This window comes from Hibiscus syriacus, unplaced genomic scaffold, assembly GCF_006381635.1.
Source record: "Hibiscus syriacus cultivar Baekdansim isolate YM2019G1 unplaced genomic scaffold, ASM638163v2 tig00111851_pilon, whole genome shotgun sequence".
NCBI lineage: Eukaryota > Viridiplantae > Streptophyta > Magnoliopsida > Malvales > Malvaceae > Hibiscus > Hibiscus syriacus.
This window is the reverse complement of record NW_024063203.1, coordinates 650,012-667,270: the sequence shown is the minus strand read 5'-3', so window position 1 is coordinate 667,270 and position 17,259 is coordinate 650,012. Positions and strand designations below refer to the sequence as shown.

The 17,259-nt window shown below is 35.6% G+C and overlaps 2 protein-coding genes across 3 annotated transcripts; one reads left to right on the top strand and one right to left on the bottom strand.

Moving 5' to 3' along the window:
- The first annotated feature begins 6,740 nt into the window (after window positions 1-6,740).
- LOC120172492 (E3 ubiquitin-protein ligase BRE1-like 1) lies at window positions 6,741-14,539 on the top strand. Its single transcript, XM_039179943.1, has 19 exons — window positions 6,741-7,192; window positions 8,057-8,218; window positions 8,362-8,443; window positions 8,687-8,917; window positions 9,007-9,162; window positions 9,551-9,744; window positions 9,826-9,909; window positions 10,011-10,130; window positions 10,232-10,418; window positions 10,496-10,656; window positions 10,776-10,847; window positions 10,952-11,028; window positions 11,349-11,543; window positions 12,098-12,170; window positions 12,246-12,332; window positions 13,057-13,194; window positions 13,271-13,473; window positions 13,567-13,732; window positions 14,068-14,539. Exons 1-19 carry the CDS (start codon window positions 7,082-7,084, stop codon window positions 14,197-14,199), a joined length of 2,631 nt encoding a protein of 876 aa, XP_039035874.1. The 5' UTR covers window positions 6,741-7,081; the 3' UTR covers window positions 14,200-14,539.
- Window positions 14,540-15,370: 831 nt separating this feature from the next.
- LOC120172466 lies at window positions 15,371-16,862 on the bottom strand. 2 transcript variants are annotated; one of them, XM_039179920.1, is made up of 3 exons: window positions 16,565-16,862; window positions 16,406-16,476; window positions 15,371-15,513 (listed from the first exon to the last, which is right to left on the bottom strand). In XM_039179920.1, the coding sequence occupies exons 1-3, from the start codon at window positions 16,805-16,807 to the stop codon at window positions 15,441-15,443; spliced, it is 387 nt and encodes a 128-aa protein (XP_039035851.1). In that variant the 5' UTR covers window positions 16,808-16,862; the 3' UTR covers window positions 15,371-15,440. The 2 variants fall into 2 exon arrangements, with proteins under 2 accessions (XP_039035851.1, XP_039035852.1); XM_039179921.1 differs by having other exon boundaries at window positions 16,580-16,862.
- Between the last annotated feature and the right edge of the window lie 397 nt (window positions 16,863-17,259).

The following is a 17,259-nucleotide window of genomic DNA, read 5'->3' as shown; positions in this document are numbered from 1 at the left end:
TTGGAGATCAATTTGTTCGTCAAATGAAGCAAGAGTTCAAGAATTTGAAGCAATGGAATCACACTGTATATGAGTACGAATGTGAATTCAATAAGTTGAGCCGCTTTGCTGCCGAGCTAGTTCCTACTAAAAAGGATGCTTGTGAGTGGTTCGTAGAGGGTTTACGTCCTTGGTTAAAGGAAATGTTGATTGTCTTGAATTTATCATCATTTCAAGAAGTAGTTAACCGTGCCAAGGCTCTGGAAAGAGCTCAGAACGAGAGGTTTGAAAATTCAAGAGCTCAGACAGTCAAAAGAACGGGTGTTTCTTCGAGTTCCACACCATCAAAAAGGGGCAGAGATGCTGGTTTTCGACAGTTAGATCGGAATCAGTGGTATCCTCCGCTAGAGGATCAAATCAAATGAGAGGTAGACAAACTCAGTCAGTGGAATCTAGAGCTGGGAGAACTAATCAGAGTCAAGCCAGACAATGCCCGCATTGTGGAAAGAATCATTTAGGGGTATGCCGGATGATTTCTAAAGTCTGATTTAGATGTGGAGACGCCAGACATTTCGTTCGAGATTGTCCAATGTCAACCAGTGAATCTATACAGCCAGAGAGGTCTGTTTCTGTAGCCCAGAGGGGAAGAGGTAGAGGCAGAGGAAGAAGTCAGTCAGAGTCCTCTGCTCAATAGGAGATACACTCCACTGCTCGAGTGTACAATCTCAAGACCAATGAGGATTGTGATGACCCATATATTATAACAGGTACCTTTCTATTGTTTGACAAAGGTGTTATTGTATTGATTGATCCGGGGTCTACATATTCATATATTACTAGTACGTTAGAAAGAGAATTGAACATTCCTTTAGAAACTACTAGTAATGAAGTAATAGTGACGAATCCACTAGGGCACAGTGCTCAGGTAAATATGGTGAGCCGAGGGTGTCCCATACGGATTCAGGGAATTGAATTTCCCGCTAATCTGATGGAATTACCTTTTGATGAATTCGAAGTGATACTGGGGATGGATTGGTTATATCGTTATTACGCTGATGTTGATTGTAGATTGAAAAGAGTGACATTGAGAAGTTCCGACGGAATATAAGTTATTGTATTTGGTGAAAGATGTAATCCATTAGCAAATGTGATTTCAGTGATGACTGCAAAGAAGTTACTGCTATAGGGATGTCAAGGGTTTATTGCTAATGTACTGGATGTTAGAACCAAGGAGAAAGGGATTGAATAGATTCCTATAGTCAGAGAGTTTCTCAATGTATTTCCTGCAGAGTTGCCAGGTTTACCTCCTGACAGAGAGGTAGAATTCCAGATTGAGATAATACCAGGAACAACGCCTATTGTAATGGCACCATACAGAATGGCTCCAAAGGAATTGCAAGAATTAAAGATTCAATTAAAAGAGTTATTGGACAAAGGGTTTATTAGACCAAGTGTATCACCTTGGGGAGCTCCAGTTCTATTTGTTAAGAAGAAAGATGGATCAATGCGTCTTTGTATCGATTACAGACAACTCAATAAAGTGACCATCAAGAACAATGATCCACTTCCCCGAATCGACGATTTATTTGATCAATTAAAGGAAGCTTCAGTGTTCTCAAAAATTGATCTACGTTCGTGTTATCATCAATTAAAGATTCAAGAAAAGGATATTTCGAAAACGGCGTTTAGAACAAGATATGGTCACTATGAATTTATCGTGATGTCGTTTGGAGTTACGAATGCACCATATGCTTTTATGGATTTAATGAACAGAATTTTCCAACCTTATTTAGATCAGTTTGCTATGGTGTTTATTGATGATATTTTAATATATTCAAAGTCAGAAAAAGAGCATAGTTCACACTTACAGATTGTTTTACAGATTTACGAGACAAGAAGCTTTATGCTAAATTTTCTAAATGTGATTTCTGGTTGAATGAAGTGACATTCCTTGGGCATGTAATTTCTAAAGAAGGAGTTCGAGTGGATCCCCAAAAGATTAAAGCTATTCTGGAGTGGGAAGTTCCAAAGAATGTATCGGAAGTTAGAAGTTTTCTGGGGTTAGCTGGTTATTATCGAAGGTTTGTTAAAAACTTTTCGATTATAGTATTACCCCTGACTAAACTGTTGAAAAAGGAATTAAAATTTGTTTGGACTCAAGAATGTCAAGAGAGTTTTGAAAAGTTAAAGAAGATTCTTACAGAAGCTCCAGTGTTAGTTCAACCCGAGTCTGGAAAGAACTTTATAGTGTATAGTGATGCGTCTCATAGTGGTTTGGGATGCGTATTAATGCAAGAAGGCAAAGTGGTAGCCTATGCTTCGAGACAACTAAAATTGCACGAGAAAAATTATCCAACACACGACCTAGAGATGGCGGCAGTAGTGTTTGCTTTAAAGATCTGGCGTCACTACTTGTATGGTGAAAATTGCTACTTGTATACGGATCATAAGAGCTTAAAATACTTGATGACTCAGAAAGAGTTGAATTTAAGACAAAGAAGATGGGTGGAATTTCTCAAGGATTATGATGTGGTGATTGATTTCCATCCTGGAAAGGCAAATGTGATAGTTGATGCCTTGAGTCGAAAGATGTTTGCAGTTTTGCAAACTCTTGATGCTAGATTATCGTTAAGAGAAGATTGTGCAATTTGTGCAGAACTGATGGTCAAGCCCGTATGGCTAAATCGAATTAAAGAATTGCAAGTTAAAGATGAAAAGTGTTTAAAGAGGATACAATAGATAAAGAATAGAGAGGGTACGGATTATGAGATTAAGTCTGATGAGAACTTGTATTATCAAGAAAGATTAGTAATTCCAGATGATGATGAATTAAAGAATGATTTGTTAACGGAAGCTCATTGTAGTCCATTGACAATACATCCGGGAGGGAACAAAATGTTTATAGATCTCAAGAGTCGATATTGGTGGCCGGGAATGAAGAAAGACATTACAGAATTTGTATCAAAGTGTTTGACTTGTCAACAAGTCAAAGCTGAACATCAAGTTCCGTCAGGATTATTACAACCGATTTCAATTCCTCAATGGAAATGGGAAAACATAACGATGGATTTTGTGACGGGTTTGCCTTTAACTCCGAACAAAAAGGATTCAATCTGGGTAATCGTGGATAGATTGACTAAGTCAGCCCATTTTATTCCAGTACGAATTGATTTCTCCATGGATAGGTATGCTGAGTTGTATATTAGAGAGATTATACGGTTGCATGATGTACCTATTTCCATAGTTTCTGATCGGGATCCTAGATTCACATCACGGTTTTGGAAGTCATTACATAGAGCATTGGGAACTCGGTTAAGCTTCAGTACAACGTTTTATCCTCAAATCGATGGTCAATCCGAGCGAACTATTCAAATTCTGGAGGATATGCTAAGAGCTTGTGTTATTGAATTCAAAGGATCGTGGGAAAGGTATTTACCACTTGCTGAATTTGCATACAACAATAGTTATCAGTCAAGCATCAAAATGGCTCCCTATGAAGCTCTATACGGAAGAAGATGTTGTACGCCCTTGAACTGGTATGAACTTAAGGATCGAGAAGTTATTGGTCCTGAGTTGATTCAGAATACGGAAGAGAAAGTTCAAGTAATTCAGAATAATCTGAAAGCTGCAGCTGATAGACATAAATCGTATGCTGATTTAAAAAGGAAAGAAATTGAATTTCAAGTCGGAGATAAAGTGTTCTTGAAAGTGTCTCCGTGAAATAAATATTGAGGTTTGGACGTAAAGGAAAGTTGAGTCCTCAGTTCATTGGACCTTATGAGATTACTAAGAGGGTAGGATCAGTAGCATATCAGTTAGTTTTGCCACCTGAAATGGAAAAGATACACAATGTTTTTCATGTCTCAATGCTTAGAAAATATAGATCTGATCTATCTCACATTGTGACTCCTGAAGAAATTGAAGTCCGACCAGATTTAACTTATGAGGAAGAACCTGTTCAAATATTAGCTCACGAAGTCAAACAACTAAGTAACAAGACTATTCCATTGGTTAAGGTCTTGTGGAGGAATCACAAAGTAGAGGAAACAACATGGGAACGTGAAGAGGACATGAGGATTAAGTACCCCTACCTCTTTGCATAATGAAAATTCGAGGACGAATTTTCTTAAGGGGGAGAGTTGTAACATCCCAAACTATGGGTTAATGACTTAATTGTAAAGTTTCAGAATTTGGTGATTAAAGTAGAAGAATATATTAGTTCAATGATTTATCTGGAAATAAATCCTAAAAGTTGTTAGTAATTATTAAAGGAATTAAAGGGCAAAATGGTTTTTTATCTAAAAGATAATTATCTTATCTCTTTATTAAGAGATAAGCATGTAGGGATATATTTCTCCAGAACTTCTTCTCCTTCTTCTTCCTCTCCTCCCGTATCTCAAAGCTCAAAGGTGAGTCTTCTACTTAGTTAATTATTTGTTAAGTTTAAGATTGGGTTTTGATCATTAGATGATAACTAAGCTTAAGGAAAGCTTAAGTTATCTTAAGATCAAAAGATAAAGGAGATAGAGAAGATTAAAGATTAGAGGATCTTGAATGAAATATTGGAATAGAGTTCATAACTAGAATTGAAAGTTATATTTGACTTGTCATTAATCTAGTTAAGATATACAAAGTGTTAAAAGCAGAATTCAAACATGTTGATTTATTAATATAATTATTGAATTACATATGAAGGATAGGATTTGAAGGTTTAAGATGAAATAAATAAGTATAAATTGGTTTAAGGATGTGTACTATAGTTAAGAATGAAAAAGAGGATTAAACATGAAGGATTTAATCCAAAATGAATGAATTTTCGGGTTCAAAAAGAGGATTATGGGCAGTGTGCATCGATGCACATTCATAGTGCATCGATGCATCAAGGTTAAAACCCATAAATTGTTTGAAGGTGTATCGATGCACTCTTTTAAAATAAAAACATCGAATGCAATTCATGCATCGATGCATCCCATTAATAATGAAACATCGAATGCAATTGGTGCATCGATGCATAAGGAGTGCATCGATGCATCCCAGCAATAATAATACATCGAATACCTTTTATGCACCGATGCATCAGTAGTGCATTGATGCATACCTTCATTAAAAGATGAAATTGACTTTTCTCTTAGTCTAAAGAGTGAACCATTAGAGTATATTAGTTATAATACTGATATAAATCCATGTGTGATTATGTAGATACTAAAAGTAAGCTTATTTCGGAACGATCAAAGGATTAGAATCGAATCAAAGCAAAGCTAAGCTAAGTGCATACTATATGTATATTATAATGGAATAAGACTTGTGATAAGTCTAATCCCTAAGTTGATTTTTATAATATAGTAGTTATGAACATGCATACATGATAATTATTGTGATACATGCATAAGACATATATATGTTCATGTGATATGATATGTGATATGACATGTGATATGAGAACATGATATGAAGTGATATGAGATACATGATCACAAGAGAAATGATATGAGTACATGAACATATGAAATATAACAATAATGCCCATAGTATACGATATGAGAACTATAGGTGTAATTGGCATGCCAAGAGTCGAGGGTATAATAGTCCTTCGGGATGTAGTCCTTCGGGATGTAGGGGTCCTACGGAACATAGATAATAGTCCTACGGGACGAATACCGAACTAAGGTTCGGTGCCCCATGAGGGAATTGATACGAGCTGTGGTGACAGCATTAGTGCACAACCTCAATGTACTCACATACCTTTATTCTCAATAATATACATGGGCTATGCAATTGAAATACCGATTTACAATGAAAGTGATACAAGAAGGTAAGTTTCGTATGTGCATTATATGTTATCGTGCGATAGATACTTGCATATTGAAATGTCATGATCCAATGGTAAGTATGAACATTCATAAGTTTATTGTTGCATATTCATTTATTGCCTCACTAAGTCTATGACTTAGCGTGTAAGTGATTTACACGTAGGTACCAAAAATCAGGAAAAGTGGAAATAGAAGTAGCACGGACAACAATACTACTAAGAGATCAGATCAGAAGTAATTGACAAAGTATGTACTTTGTTATGTATAGAATGTTGGCATGTAATAAGTGTTAATTACGAATACTCTGATCGATTTTGTATTTTATGGTCTTATGAAAATTAATGTATTTCGTTTTAATGAAAGTTTTAAAAATTCTCGGGATTTTCTATAAGAGTCAAAGTTTGAAGAGTCAATGTGACACCTCATACTTGTATTCGGGTTGGATATGAGTTAAGGGTGTTACAAAATTTTTTTTAAGTCAACTCCGAGTTGTAAAATAAGATTAAATTTATTTTAATTTATTAAAAGTAGGACTAAATTGAAAGAATATGTAAATAAAAGGGACCAAATATATGATTATATCAAAATATTTAACTACTGTTAACGACAATTAACTCGTGGTGACTACATCTTAATTAAATAAAAACGAAAGTGACCATATCTTATGTTTTTTTGAAATCAGTGACCAAAAGTGGATAAAACATAAACATAAGTGCCTTTCCATGTAGTTAACCCTATTTAAAATTTAACTAGAAAAAAGAATCACTAATTAGTGACCATTTGCATAGTTTATCCAAATTGAATCGATAATATTTTAATCAAGAATTTATAAAATCAAAGAAGAAAAAGGATTTCATTTTTTTATTTCCGATACCACCCTTCTAACATTCACGTAATTTCAAACTCGTTTATCGAATACCCCTCCGGCCTCCGTAAATACTTATGAGTAATATTTCTTGCTGTATTTTGAGAGAGTGAAAAGAAAGGGGAGAAAAAAAGAAAGTGCAACGACAACTCTTATTAGTATTATTTTGATCAGAAACACTGTAATCTCGTTGTTTTCGATTATAGTTTCGATAAAACTAATTGGTTTTAGAGCTTTCAAATTGAGGAATTAGGGTTTTCGAACGGATTGGCTGGTCTAGGGTTTTGTTAAAAGACCATTTCTTCTTGTTTTATTTAGCAGGTGCCAATTATGATAACCGGGGTGGGTGTTTTTGCCTGGAATTTGATGTGAAGAAAGGTTGGATTGGGTGGGTTTGTAGGGCTTGTGAGTTTTGAGGGTTCGTTCAATGGGGAGCACTGGTGAGGCTGACCGAAAACGGCGTCACTTTAGCTCCATATCGCCCACTGCTGTTTCCTCAAAGAAGCAACCATTCTCGCCAATTTCTGAGGAGAAGAAGGTAAGGTCTTCATTGCTCCTTATTTTTTTTTGGCTTCTGATTTGAAGTATTTGGTGGGATATTTATACTTGTGCGGTTTCTTGTTATTTTCATAAATTTCAATTTGAAAAAATTAAATAAAAATTACTTAATTCCTGACTTTGGTTCCTCTTATGTATCAAAATTGGAATTGCCATTTTTATTATATATTTTTTTCTTTTTGCATATTCTTTCATGGAGTCAAATTGATGTATGTCGGTATAAGTGTTGGAACTTAATGATTGGCAGGATTCTGAGGGGTTTTTATTATTTAATTTGATTATGGATTTTGCAGATTTGTTTGCTGCTATTGCTACTTACCCCCATCCCCCTCTCTTCCTGCTGTTCTCCTTTACCTCACTTTAGTAGTGTGCTTTACATTGTTTCAAATTCCTTTGATGTTCTCTTGAATGTGGAAGATATTATGTTTTCTGGTAGAAGATTTTGATTGGGGTATGGGTACGTTGTTTTTTTCTGTGAAAACATTGAAGTTATACCGTATAAATATATAGTGAAATATCTTCCTCTAGGACCCTAAACCTCAAGCTCTAATTTATGCCTTAGCATTGTTAGTTACGGGACACATTATTGTTTGTTGGCAATAGTTATTGTTATATAAAGTTTTTTTTACCGTGCCAGTATATGTTTGTGCTTTTGAATAGTGATGTCATTTTGCTTTTTATACTTCTATTCTGGGCTGTTAAATGCTATATTACGATTTTTTTGGGAGAATTATTCATCTGTGTATGAGTAGGTTGCCAGGATGAAGTTCTTTCTTTTTATAGTTGTTTTTTGAACCTTCTCCTAATGCTTCCATCCATTTGTTTTTTTGGGGATATGATGCAGCTTGATACTGCAGTTTTACAATATCAGAATCAAAAGCTTGTACAAAAGCTAGAGGCTCAGAAGGTCGAGCATTCCACTCTCGAGAACAAGTTCATTCAACTCAACGAGAAACAAAAGCAATATGATTCTATATTGAAAGTGGTGAATAAATCTTGGGATTCTGTAAGTCCCTGCTGAACTGTTAGACAATTTTATGCATTTTATGCCGATTAAGAAAAAACTAGAATCATATTTTATACCTTCCAGGTTTTGTTTAGTTTAATTAACAGTTTGATGGGAAATTGACTTTATTTCTTTTCCAATAGCTGATTACTGACTTGGAATTAAGTTCCACCCACATAAGAAAGTCTAGTGGACAGGATGCTGGATGTACACCAGTTGCGAAAGGTGAGAACGTTTTGCCATGTTTTTTTATTTGTTTATTTATTTATTATTGTCGTGGCCTCTTTTAATGAACTGTTAATATAATTCCAAGGCCAATACTTTCTTTCTTGTTATAACTTCTAAGGTTGAGCTAAATTTAGGAGTTCTGATCTCTAGGAGTTTGATGTAGTTCTTCCATTGACTGTCCTTAGTTTTTAATTGCTTTTTGAGTATGCTTGCTAAGAAGGCCTTTTCATTTCTATGTAGACGTGCCTCCATGCTTTACTGAGGATGCTTTTCTTAGCCGACTTATGGAGACAGGTGCAACTGAAAGCTCTTCTTCTAATAATTTCCCCGAACAGATTAAAGAAGATAGAGAACACACTGCTTCTGAAAAGACTAGGAACATTTTACACAATATAATAGTTGCCATTGATGACTTGTGGTGCCTAAAGGATGGGTTATGTGCTGCGGTTCGGAAAGAGCTTCAGGATGATGGTATGTACAACATAACTCCACCCCCCTTTTCTTTTACTTTTTACCGTAGGTATTGATCAGTTAACTGTATGCATGTCTATTTATGCTAGGCTCACGCAGGCAGATGGCAGAGCTGGAATCAGAAATTAAAAATTTGAGAATTGCAATATCCGATATTCATTTGAAACACAGATCTTTGGCAAGACAACTGCAGAGCTATAGAGATGCTGATGCAAAAAATAAAGCTGTGGTTAAACGGCTGAAATGTAATTTCTATATGTGATCAGACTCGTTGTTTTGCCTGGATGAATAAGTGGTGACTACATTATCAGTTTCCTAGATGTCACATTTATAAGTTACCACCTAAGCAGATTTCGCCGGCATATATGTTCATAATTCCTTTATGATACTATACTCTTGCATGTATGTGGTAGCAAACAAAAATCAGTACGGATGCATGCAAATTCATGTAATCCACACAATTCTTTCACCTTAGAGAAATTGCTCTCTCCCTCCAATGCTGTGGATAGGCTAATCAATGGGTGCTAACCCTTTAGCTGTGGTTCAAATGCCAGTTATTTATCAAGCTAGGAAATGTCATCAAGGTATCTGCAAGTTTGACTGGTCTGTTTGCTTCCTTTTACTTTTTTGAAGGTGAATTGGAGAGTGCAGTTGCAGAACTGCAGGAAAGTAACTGCAAATTGGCAGCTCTTAAAGCAGAAAGAGATGCAACAAATGGGGCATTTTTTCCTGTCTTGAAACTAGGCAGTAAGCATGTTTGTGGTGATAAAGTCAAAGATAAGCATAGAGATCTGCATGAAATGGAATCTGCCCTTAAAGAACTGTTGGTAAATCCTTTTCCCCTTCTAGTTGTCTTGTGAAATTTCTAAATCTGAAAGTTGATGCAATGATTTATTTGAGCTGCACAGGAACAAGCGTCTTCTCGACTGACAGAGTTAAAAAGTCTTCATGAAGAAAGAATAAAAATATTGCAGCAGTTATCGAATTTGCAGGTCTGCTTTTTTAAGTCATTATTTTATTTTTCATTTTCCTATATTTCCGACTTGCCGTTCTACTTCAGTTGTATTTTTTAAATGGGGTTTCTGGTTGACAGAACACGTTGAAGAGCGTAAAATGTATTTCTTCTTCTCCAGCATTCCTTTTGGTGAAAGATCAACTAGAAAAGTCAAAGTCAGAAGTCTCCCACTATCAAGATTTATTTGAGAAACTTCAGGTTGTTACTGGTCGGTAGTTTCAGTTATGCTTTTTTTTCTGTAATTTGTGGAGGACTTCCAATTCCTATGCTAACTATAACATCCCTCTTAAAACTTTTAGGTTGAGAAAGATAACCTGGCTTGGAGAGAAAAGGAGTTGAAAATAAAGAATGATATAGCTGATGTTTTTCAGAGATCTTTGGCAGTCTCTAATTCTCGAGCTTCTTATCTTGGGGCAGAGATAGATCGACAAATTGATGAAAGAAAGAGGATTGAAGCTAAGTTGGAAGAGGCATCTAGAGAACCGGGTAGGTACATAAATGTTTTTTTCATCATATCACTATTCTTTTACTGAAAACCAGTTTAAAATACATTCAAATTTCAGGAAGAAAGGAAATAATTGCAGACTTTCAAAGCTTGCTTTCTTCATTTCCTGAGGCAATGAGCTCAATGCAGAGTCAATTAGGCAAGTACAAAGAAGCTGCTGCGGATATTCATTCTCTCCGGGCTGACGTGCAATCTCTTTCCAACATTCTTGATAGGAAGGTTTGTACTTTTCCAAGTTGTCTGGTTATCCCCTTTATTGCTTGAAGGCCTTAAAAATACTCTTTTCATTTTGCTAGACGAACTTGTAAAGAATTCTCAAATAGTTATTTATGGAACAGGCTAAAGAATGTGAGAATTTATCCGTGAGATCTGCTGAACAAGTTGCTGATATTCGTAAGTTGCAAGCCATGGTATGATTGGTTAATTTGCCCCTTTCCGTCTCCAAGATTTTGTGCCCTTCTCTGAGAAAGAAAATCAATTATTTGGATATTGTTTTGATTTTCATTTATTACAGGTCCAGGATTTGAAGGACAGTGATGTGGAGATGAAATTGATATTGGAGATGTATAGACGTGAGTTTACTGATTCGAGGTCAGATTATCTAATACAAGATGCATCCTTTTGTAACTTCTGCTATCTTTGAGAAACCTATCACAGAATTCCTTCCTTCAGTGCTGCTTGGAGTTGGACTAAGCTTTGTTTCTTTAGTGTAACTTTCTTCTTTACTGGAAATTTTTAGCAGCTAACGTACCGGAGAATGTCAGGATATCTTATGTTATTATTGGTTATGAATATGATGTGCTGCCTCTGGTTATATTGTGCTATAATTGAAATTCTGATCTTGCTACCCTTGACATGTTTCTTCTTGATGCTTAGTCCCAGATTCTTACATCTCTTTTCCGTGATTGCAGAGATATTTTGGAAGCGAGAGATTCAGAATACAAGGCATGGGCTCATGTTCAAAGTTTGAAATCTTGCCTTGATGAGCATAATTTGGAATTGCGTGTTAAGACAGCTAATGAAGCTGAAGCAATGTCCCAACAAAGGTTGGCCACTGCGGAAGCTGAAATTGCTGAATTGCGACACAAACTGGAGGCTTCTAAGAGGTTAAAGTTTACCTCATTTTCTTTTTATTTATATTTATACTCGGGGACGAACAAATAATTTTATGTTGGGGGCGAACATATAAAATTTTCAGTGGGGTGAACTTATAAAAATTTTAGGGGGGTGAAAACAGATTATCAATAGAAAATACAAAGAAATTATCTAAAATATATGAGATTTTGAATTTTTTAGGGGGGCAACTGCCCCCACTAGCCTCCCTTTGCGTTCATCCCTGATTATACTACCAGACCCTATTAATGCCACTATTTGATGTAACCAATTCAAATTTCTTTTTTTAACATGCCTTTATTTTTGGAGGCAGACGTAATCTAAGATCTTTTCTGCAAATCAACGAATGTTATATCTGGCATTAGGCAAATGTTTTTCTGTTGTGTCTAGACAATTCCACATTAAGAGTTCTGTTGAAATTCTCCTGAACCATAATGTATGCTTACTGGGAATCATGTATGTGGTGTTTGTGTTGTTGCTACCTTCATTATCAAACAATGGATTTATGAGAAGCGAGTGAGAAGTGTTAATTATATTGTTATTTCAGGGAAAAAGTTAGCCTTTCTGATGGTTTAAAATCAAAAAATGAAGAAAATGAGGCTTACTTATCTGAAATAGAGGTTAGCTTTTAATCTTGGTTCTGCCCTTCGGTGTCTTGAATTTTTCATAAGGCTGTTAGTTTGGTTTTCCCTCAGTCAATTGGACAGGCATATGATGACATGCAAACACAAAATCAGCAGCTATTGCAGCAAATTACAGAAAGAGATGACTATAACATCAAGGTAATCAATTGTTTGGTATATTATATTCGGAGATCCCAAGTTTCTGCACGAGTTATAATCGATTTTATGTCTCTTTATAATTTTTTTTGTTGAGTTATAATTGATTTTAATGCCTTTTACAAATCTTAAGTTCAGACTCTGAAGTGAACAGTTCTTCATATGATCATGTATGCTTACATAACAATCAAATAATGTTTGATCATGGGATAGAAATTTTCACTTGCAAACTGGCACAGAAAACTGACAATTAGAAGGTGCATCATTTCCCTTGTGCATATAAGGAGATAGAACATGGGAAGTTTTGTTCAGTGCTTGGTCTTCATTTGTCTGTTTGTTGTTGATATGAAGATCCGTAGATATTTTCATTTGCCAGTAATCTGCTCATTCATTTATGTAGAATTTTATTGAGATTTTTCAATAGCCTAACCCTCCAAATATAACAGGGCCAAGGGTGTTATCGATGTAAACATTAATGAAATTTGCTAGAAGGGTGATATTAAACTTGACATTTAATTTAAAGATCAATGAAATTTCTTATCATGAAACTAGGAGAGGTTAATATCTGTGGTTTTGTTAATCTATTCTTGTGAAGGAATTTGGCATCTATGTTCTTTATTCAATTTCTTGACATTGAACTTGTACTTGAGGAGCAACCATGGTGTGCTGTATAGACTTAGAAATTTGCTCTCGTAGAACTTGATTTTGCTTTAATGTTCTTTTACAGCTTGTTTTGGAAGGTTTGAGGGCAAAACAGCTTCAAGACACACTACTATCGGAGAAACATGCCATGGAGGAGGAGATTCAGCAAGCCAGCGCATCCCTTGATTTTTATAATACGAAAGCTGCGAGAATCGATGATCAGGTTTGATTATGAATAAGTTATGTTGTATGAAATAAACTTCTAAAGGCATTCAAGTCTTGAGTAATTCCTTTTGCAGCTGAGGTTCTGCTCAGACCAGGTTCAGAAACTTGGAGCAGAAAGGTTTCAGAAATCAGTGTTCTTGGAAAATACACAAAAGCGATTGTCAGATGTAAGAAGATCATCTCATCAAGCAAGGGAGTCACTGGAGGACTCACAATTGAAGATTGAGAAAAGTAGAGCAGCGTTAGTGGAGTTGCAGATTGAAGTAGAGGGAGAAAGGTAATAGAATTTATTAGTCCTTTATGTTTCCATTTTGTTTTAATGCATTGGGTGTGTTCATGTCTGTCTTTCCTCTTGTCATTTGTGTATTAGGTTTAACAAGAAAAGAATCGAGGAAGAATTGGAAGCGGCGAGAAGAAAGGTAGTACATCTTCGAGCAAAAACAGAAGGAAACTCAATGGTCGAAAGGCTTCAAAAAGAACTTAGAGAGTATAGAGAAATACTGAAGTGCAGCATCTGTCTTGACAGACCGAAAGAGGTAAACGTGTGATTCTGAATTAGCATATCAAGGTCACAGTTTTTCAGCTAGGCCTAGACCCTTTTAGTTTCAGCTTTTATTCTCATTGGTGCTGACAATTGGATATGATGCTTCTGTCATTTAACTACATTGGACTCTTCATTAAGTACCCTTTACAACACATATTCAGGCATGGGTATGGGGTATGATTCACCAAATATATGCAAAAACTACACATGCCCATGTCTGGCACCTACCCCGAGTTTTAGTAACATAGCTTATAGCTTGTTCCTTACCATTCCAAATTTCCCCATCTATTTTCAGATTTGCTTATAGATTTTTTGTCCATGTTCCAGGTTGTTATTACAAAATGCTACCATCTCTTCTGCAACCCTTGTGTACAGAAAATCACCGGAAGTCGTCACCGCAAGTGTCCGGTGTGTTCTGCAAGCTTCGGTGCCAATGATGTTAAATCTGTTTACATCTGATAGACTGATACTGGAGCTCTCATCAAGGCTGCCTGCTTATCCATGGGACTCAGCCTGCATCTTCAAGTGCTTGCACCACCACCAGACCTATGAACACTCAGTCACAGGTTCCATGTATTGTTATATTAGAGTTGTTAGAAAAGAATTAAGACAGGAACTAGAGGTTCCCCATCCCTATCCATTTAGTCGGGTGCTAATCCTCACAACATTTGCTTGTTTGGTTCCAAGTTGATTGGACTTAATTCTAGAGTGTTTTATGATGTTTGCAACTGATTGAATCCCACTGGGCTCTTTCAAGTTACTTTTTGCAGATTATTCATTTTTTTTATCAAATTATGTATTCTGCTGAAATAATTTCGGAGCATGACTTGAGTTTTTGGTCTGCACAGAATCAGTGATATGTTAGTATTATACATGTTATGTTTGTGTATATCATTTGTGCCATAATTGTTTTTAAGCTATCTAATATTTATTTAAATTTTGATATTTTGGTGATCAATATTATATTACACAAGTATTCGAGATATTTATCCATTCGTTGTTGTGTATATTCGTCGTCGTGTGTTTGTGTTCTTGCTATGGAGGTAGGGACTGCACCATATATGCCAAATACATTACCATTTACAAAGGCTAGTCGATGAAGTTAAATTGTTATTATCAAAATACCAATTTGGGTCAATTTAGATTTGTACGAATTTGTAAATCTTATTCAAGACCCGATTGGTATTGCTCGGACTGTGCTAATATGAGACTATCTATGATATATTTGGACCAAACCTTGCAATATTTATTATATAGAATTGGACAAACCTGTATACAATGATCATTGTTGGGCTTGGTGGTAGCTGCTGTGCAATGTGCTGTCTTCAAATAACTGATTCTATGCTAAGTACCACAGTTTCTTTTTATGGCTTATTCTCCAATGCCGATCTTAATGACAATTTAATATCTTCTCCCTATGTTGCATACACACTAATTCAAACACAATGGCTCTATAGGTATAAGAAAAAATTCAGAAAGAATGTCAGAGATTACTGATCTATTCTATTCTCAAAAGATAACCAAAAAGTTAAACAGTGCAACATGTATTATTAATGCTAACTCTGGAAGTGTTACGAGATTATTATTTTGTTTTCAAAAGATATGTTCGATATAATGAGTTATGCTTTTGTTTATACAGTCTTAATACCTTTACTTTTCTTGCCCATGTAGGATAAATGTATCCTACCTCTCTTTTTAAATCATGGGGCAGGATACAAGCATATGCTGCTACTATGCATACGATCCTCGAGTGTTTGAAAACTTGTTGAGCCCCTATTTAGAAGAATTGAATTTGGTAAGGACATCAAGAATTGAATTTGCCAACATTTTGATCTAGTGATAAGAAGCCTCTGTGGCATGGCATTGTTGATGCCAGCTTTTTCTTAAGTTATAAGTATGATTGTAAGTGTTAATAATACATATCCGAATAACTATCACCATAATTGATCATTGCAAAGCATAATTGAATTGAAACTGAAAAGTCTGAAACATATCCACATTTAGACTATAATAAATTTGAACAAAACCCACATAAGTTTAGAGTTAAAGAAGAGCAAAATATGACGAGAAACTAACATATAAATAAGCTATGGTGGGACTCGAATCTAATAATTCAAAGTTCCCGAAGTCTCATTTGGAATTTTCTTTAGTTAATTAATAACACACACCATGCAGACGCAAAGGCAGTGATCCGGATCCTCTAGGGAGAATAACATTCTCCTATTCCTTTTTACTATTGAGGTCATTCTTAACATTTACTTACAAATTGAAGTAACATAGACATTATGTTATTTTTAACACACTAGCTAGATATATTATAACAGGTATGTTTCTTTTTTACTAGGATGTTCCGTTTGTTACCAAGACTTGAGACAGTTTAACAGAGAGCCATATTGCATATGATTCCAAAGCAACCTGTTAGGGTTACCATTGCAATTCTAAGTGCAGCATGGGTTACATTTTATCTCTTAACAATCTAGATATCGAGAATGAACAACAGAGATTGATACTGTAAAGCTAATTGCTCGGTTATTATGATGAACATGGAGACTTTAAATTGGTTAGGAAACAAAATTGTAATCTAGGTAAATTCAAGGCACTAAAAGGGAATAAAAATGAAAAACCCGGAGAGCTCTTCATGAAGAAATGGGAAAGAAGGACTTACTTATCCCCTGCCCTAGGACGAATTCCAAGTCCAGTTCTGATACTCGCACCCACATCCATCAGATCTTCGACCTGTTCAAAGAGTGATATCTCAAAACGCAAACAAAAATTGAAGTACTATAATGAAGGTTGAGAGTGAAATTTTGAGCACATTGGATACCAAATATATTATTACGTTGTGAATTCCGGAGGCTTTCAGGAAAGCGATGGATACAGTGGCGGAGGCGCCGAGGAACAGAGAAGCGACGCCGAAGGCTTTGACGGGCATCAAGCGGTGGTCGCCGGAATAACCTTCTCGACATGAAGAAACTGCCCATCCGAACTGGGTTGCGCTTGTTACGGCCCAATACCAGTAGGTGGCGATGCGGGTTTTACCAGTATCGCCGCCGCTCTCCGCCTCCATTAGTTGTGTCTCTTCCTCTAGACCCGCTTTTGAGTTACTCCAGTTGCTTGCTTGATTGGGGAATACTATAAAACAGAAAGTTTGCACAAAAATGCCTTGATTTATTGTTTGTTTTTTCTTCTTATGGTTTTAAATATAGACAGGGTATGATAAATAATATTTAGGGTAAATTACACCAGTCATCACTAAAGTTTACTATCTTTCTTATTTTACTCACTTTACTTTAAATTTATTTAATTTTCTCTTTGAATTTAATACGATGAGCAGTTTTGGTCACTTAGTCATTAAATATTTAACAACGATAAAACGATGCCGTTTTAGAAAAATAAAATTTTCACCAAAATTACGTTGTTTTTCATCTATACAACAATTCATTTATAATGTCGTTTAGTGAGAAAACGGTTGAGTGATCAAAAATATTAATTGTGTTAAATTCAATGAGAAGATTAAAT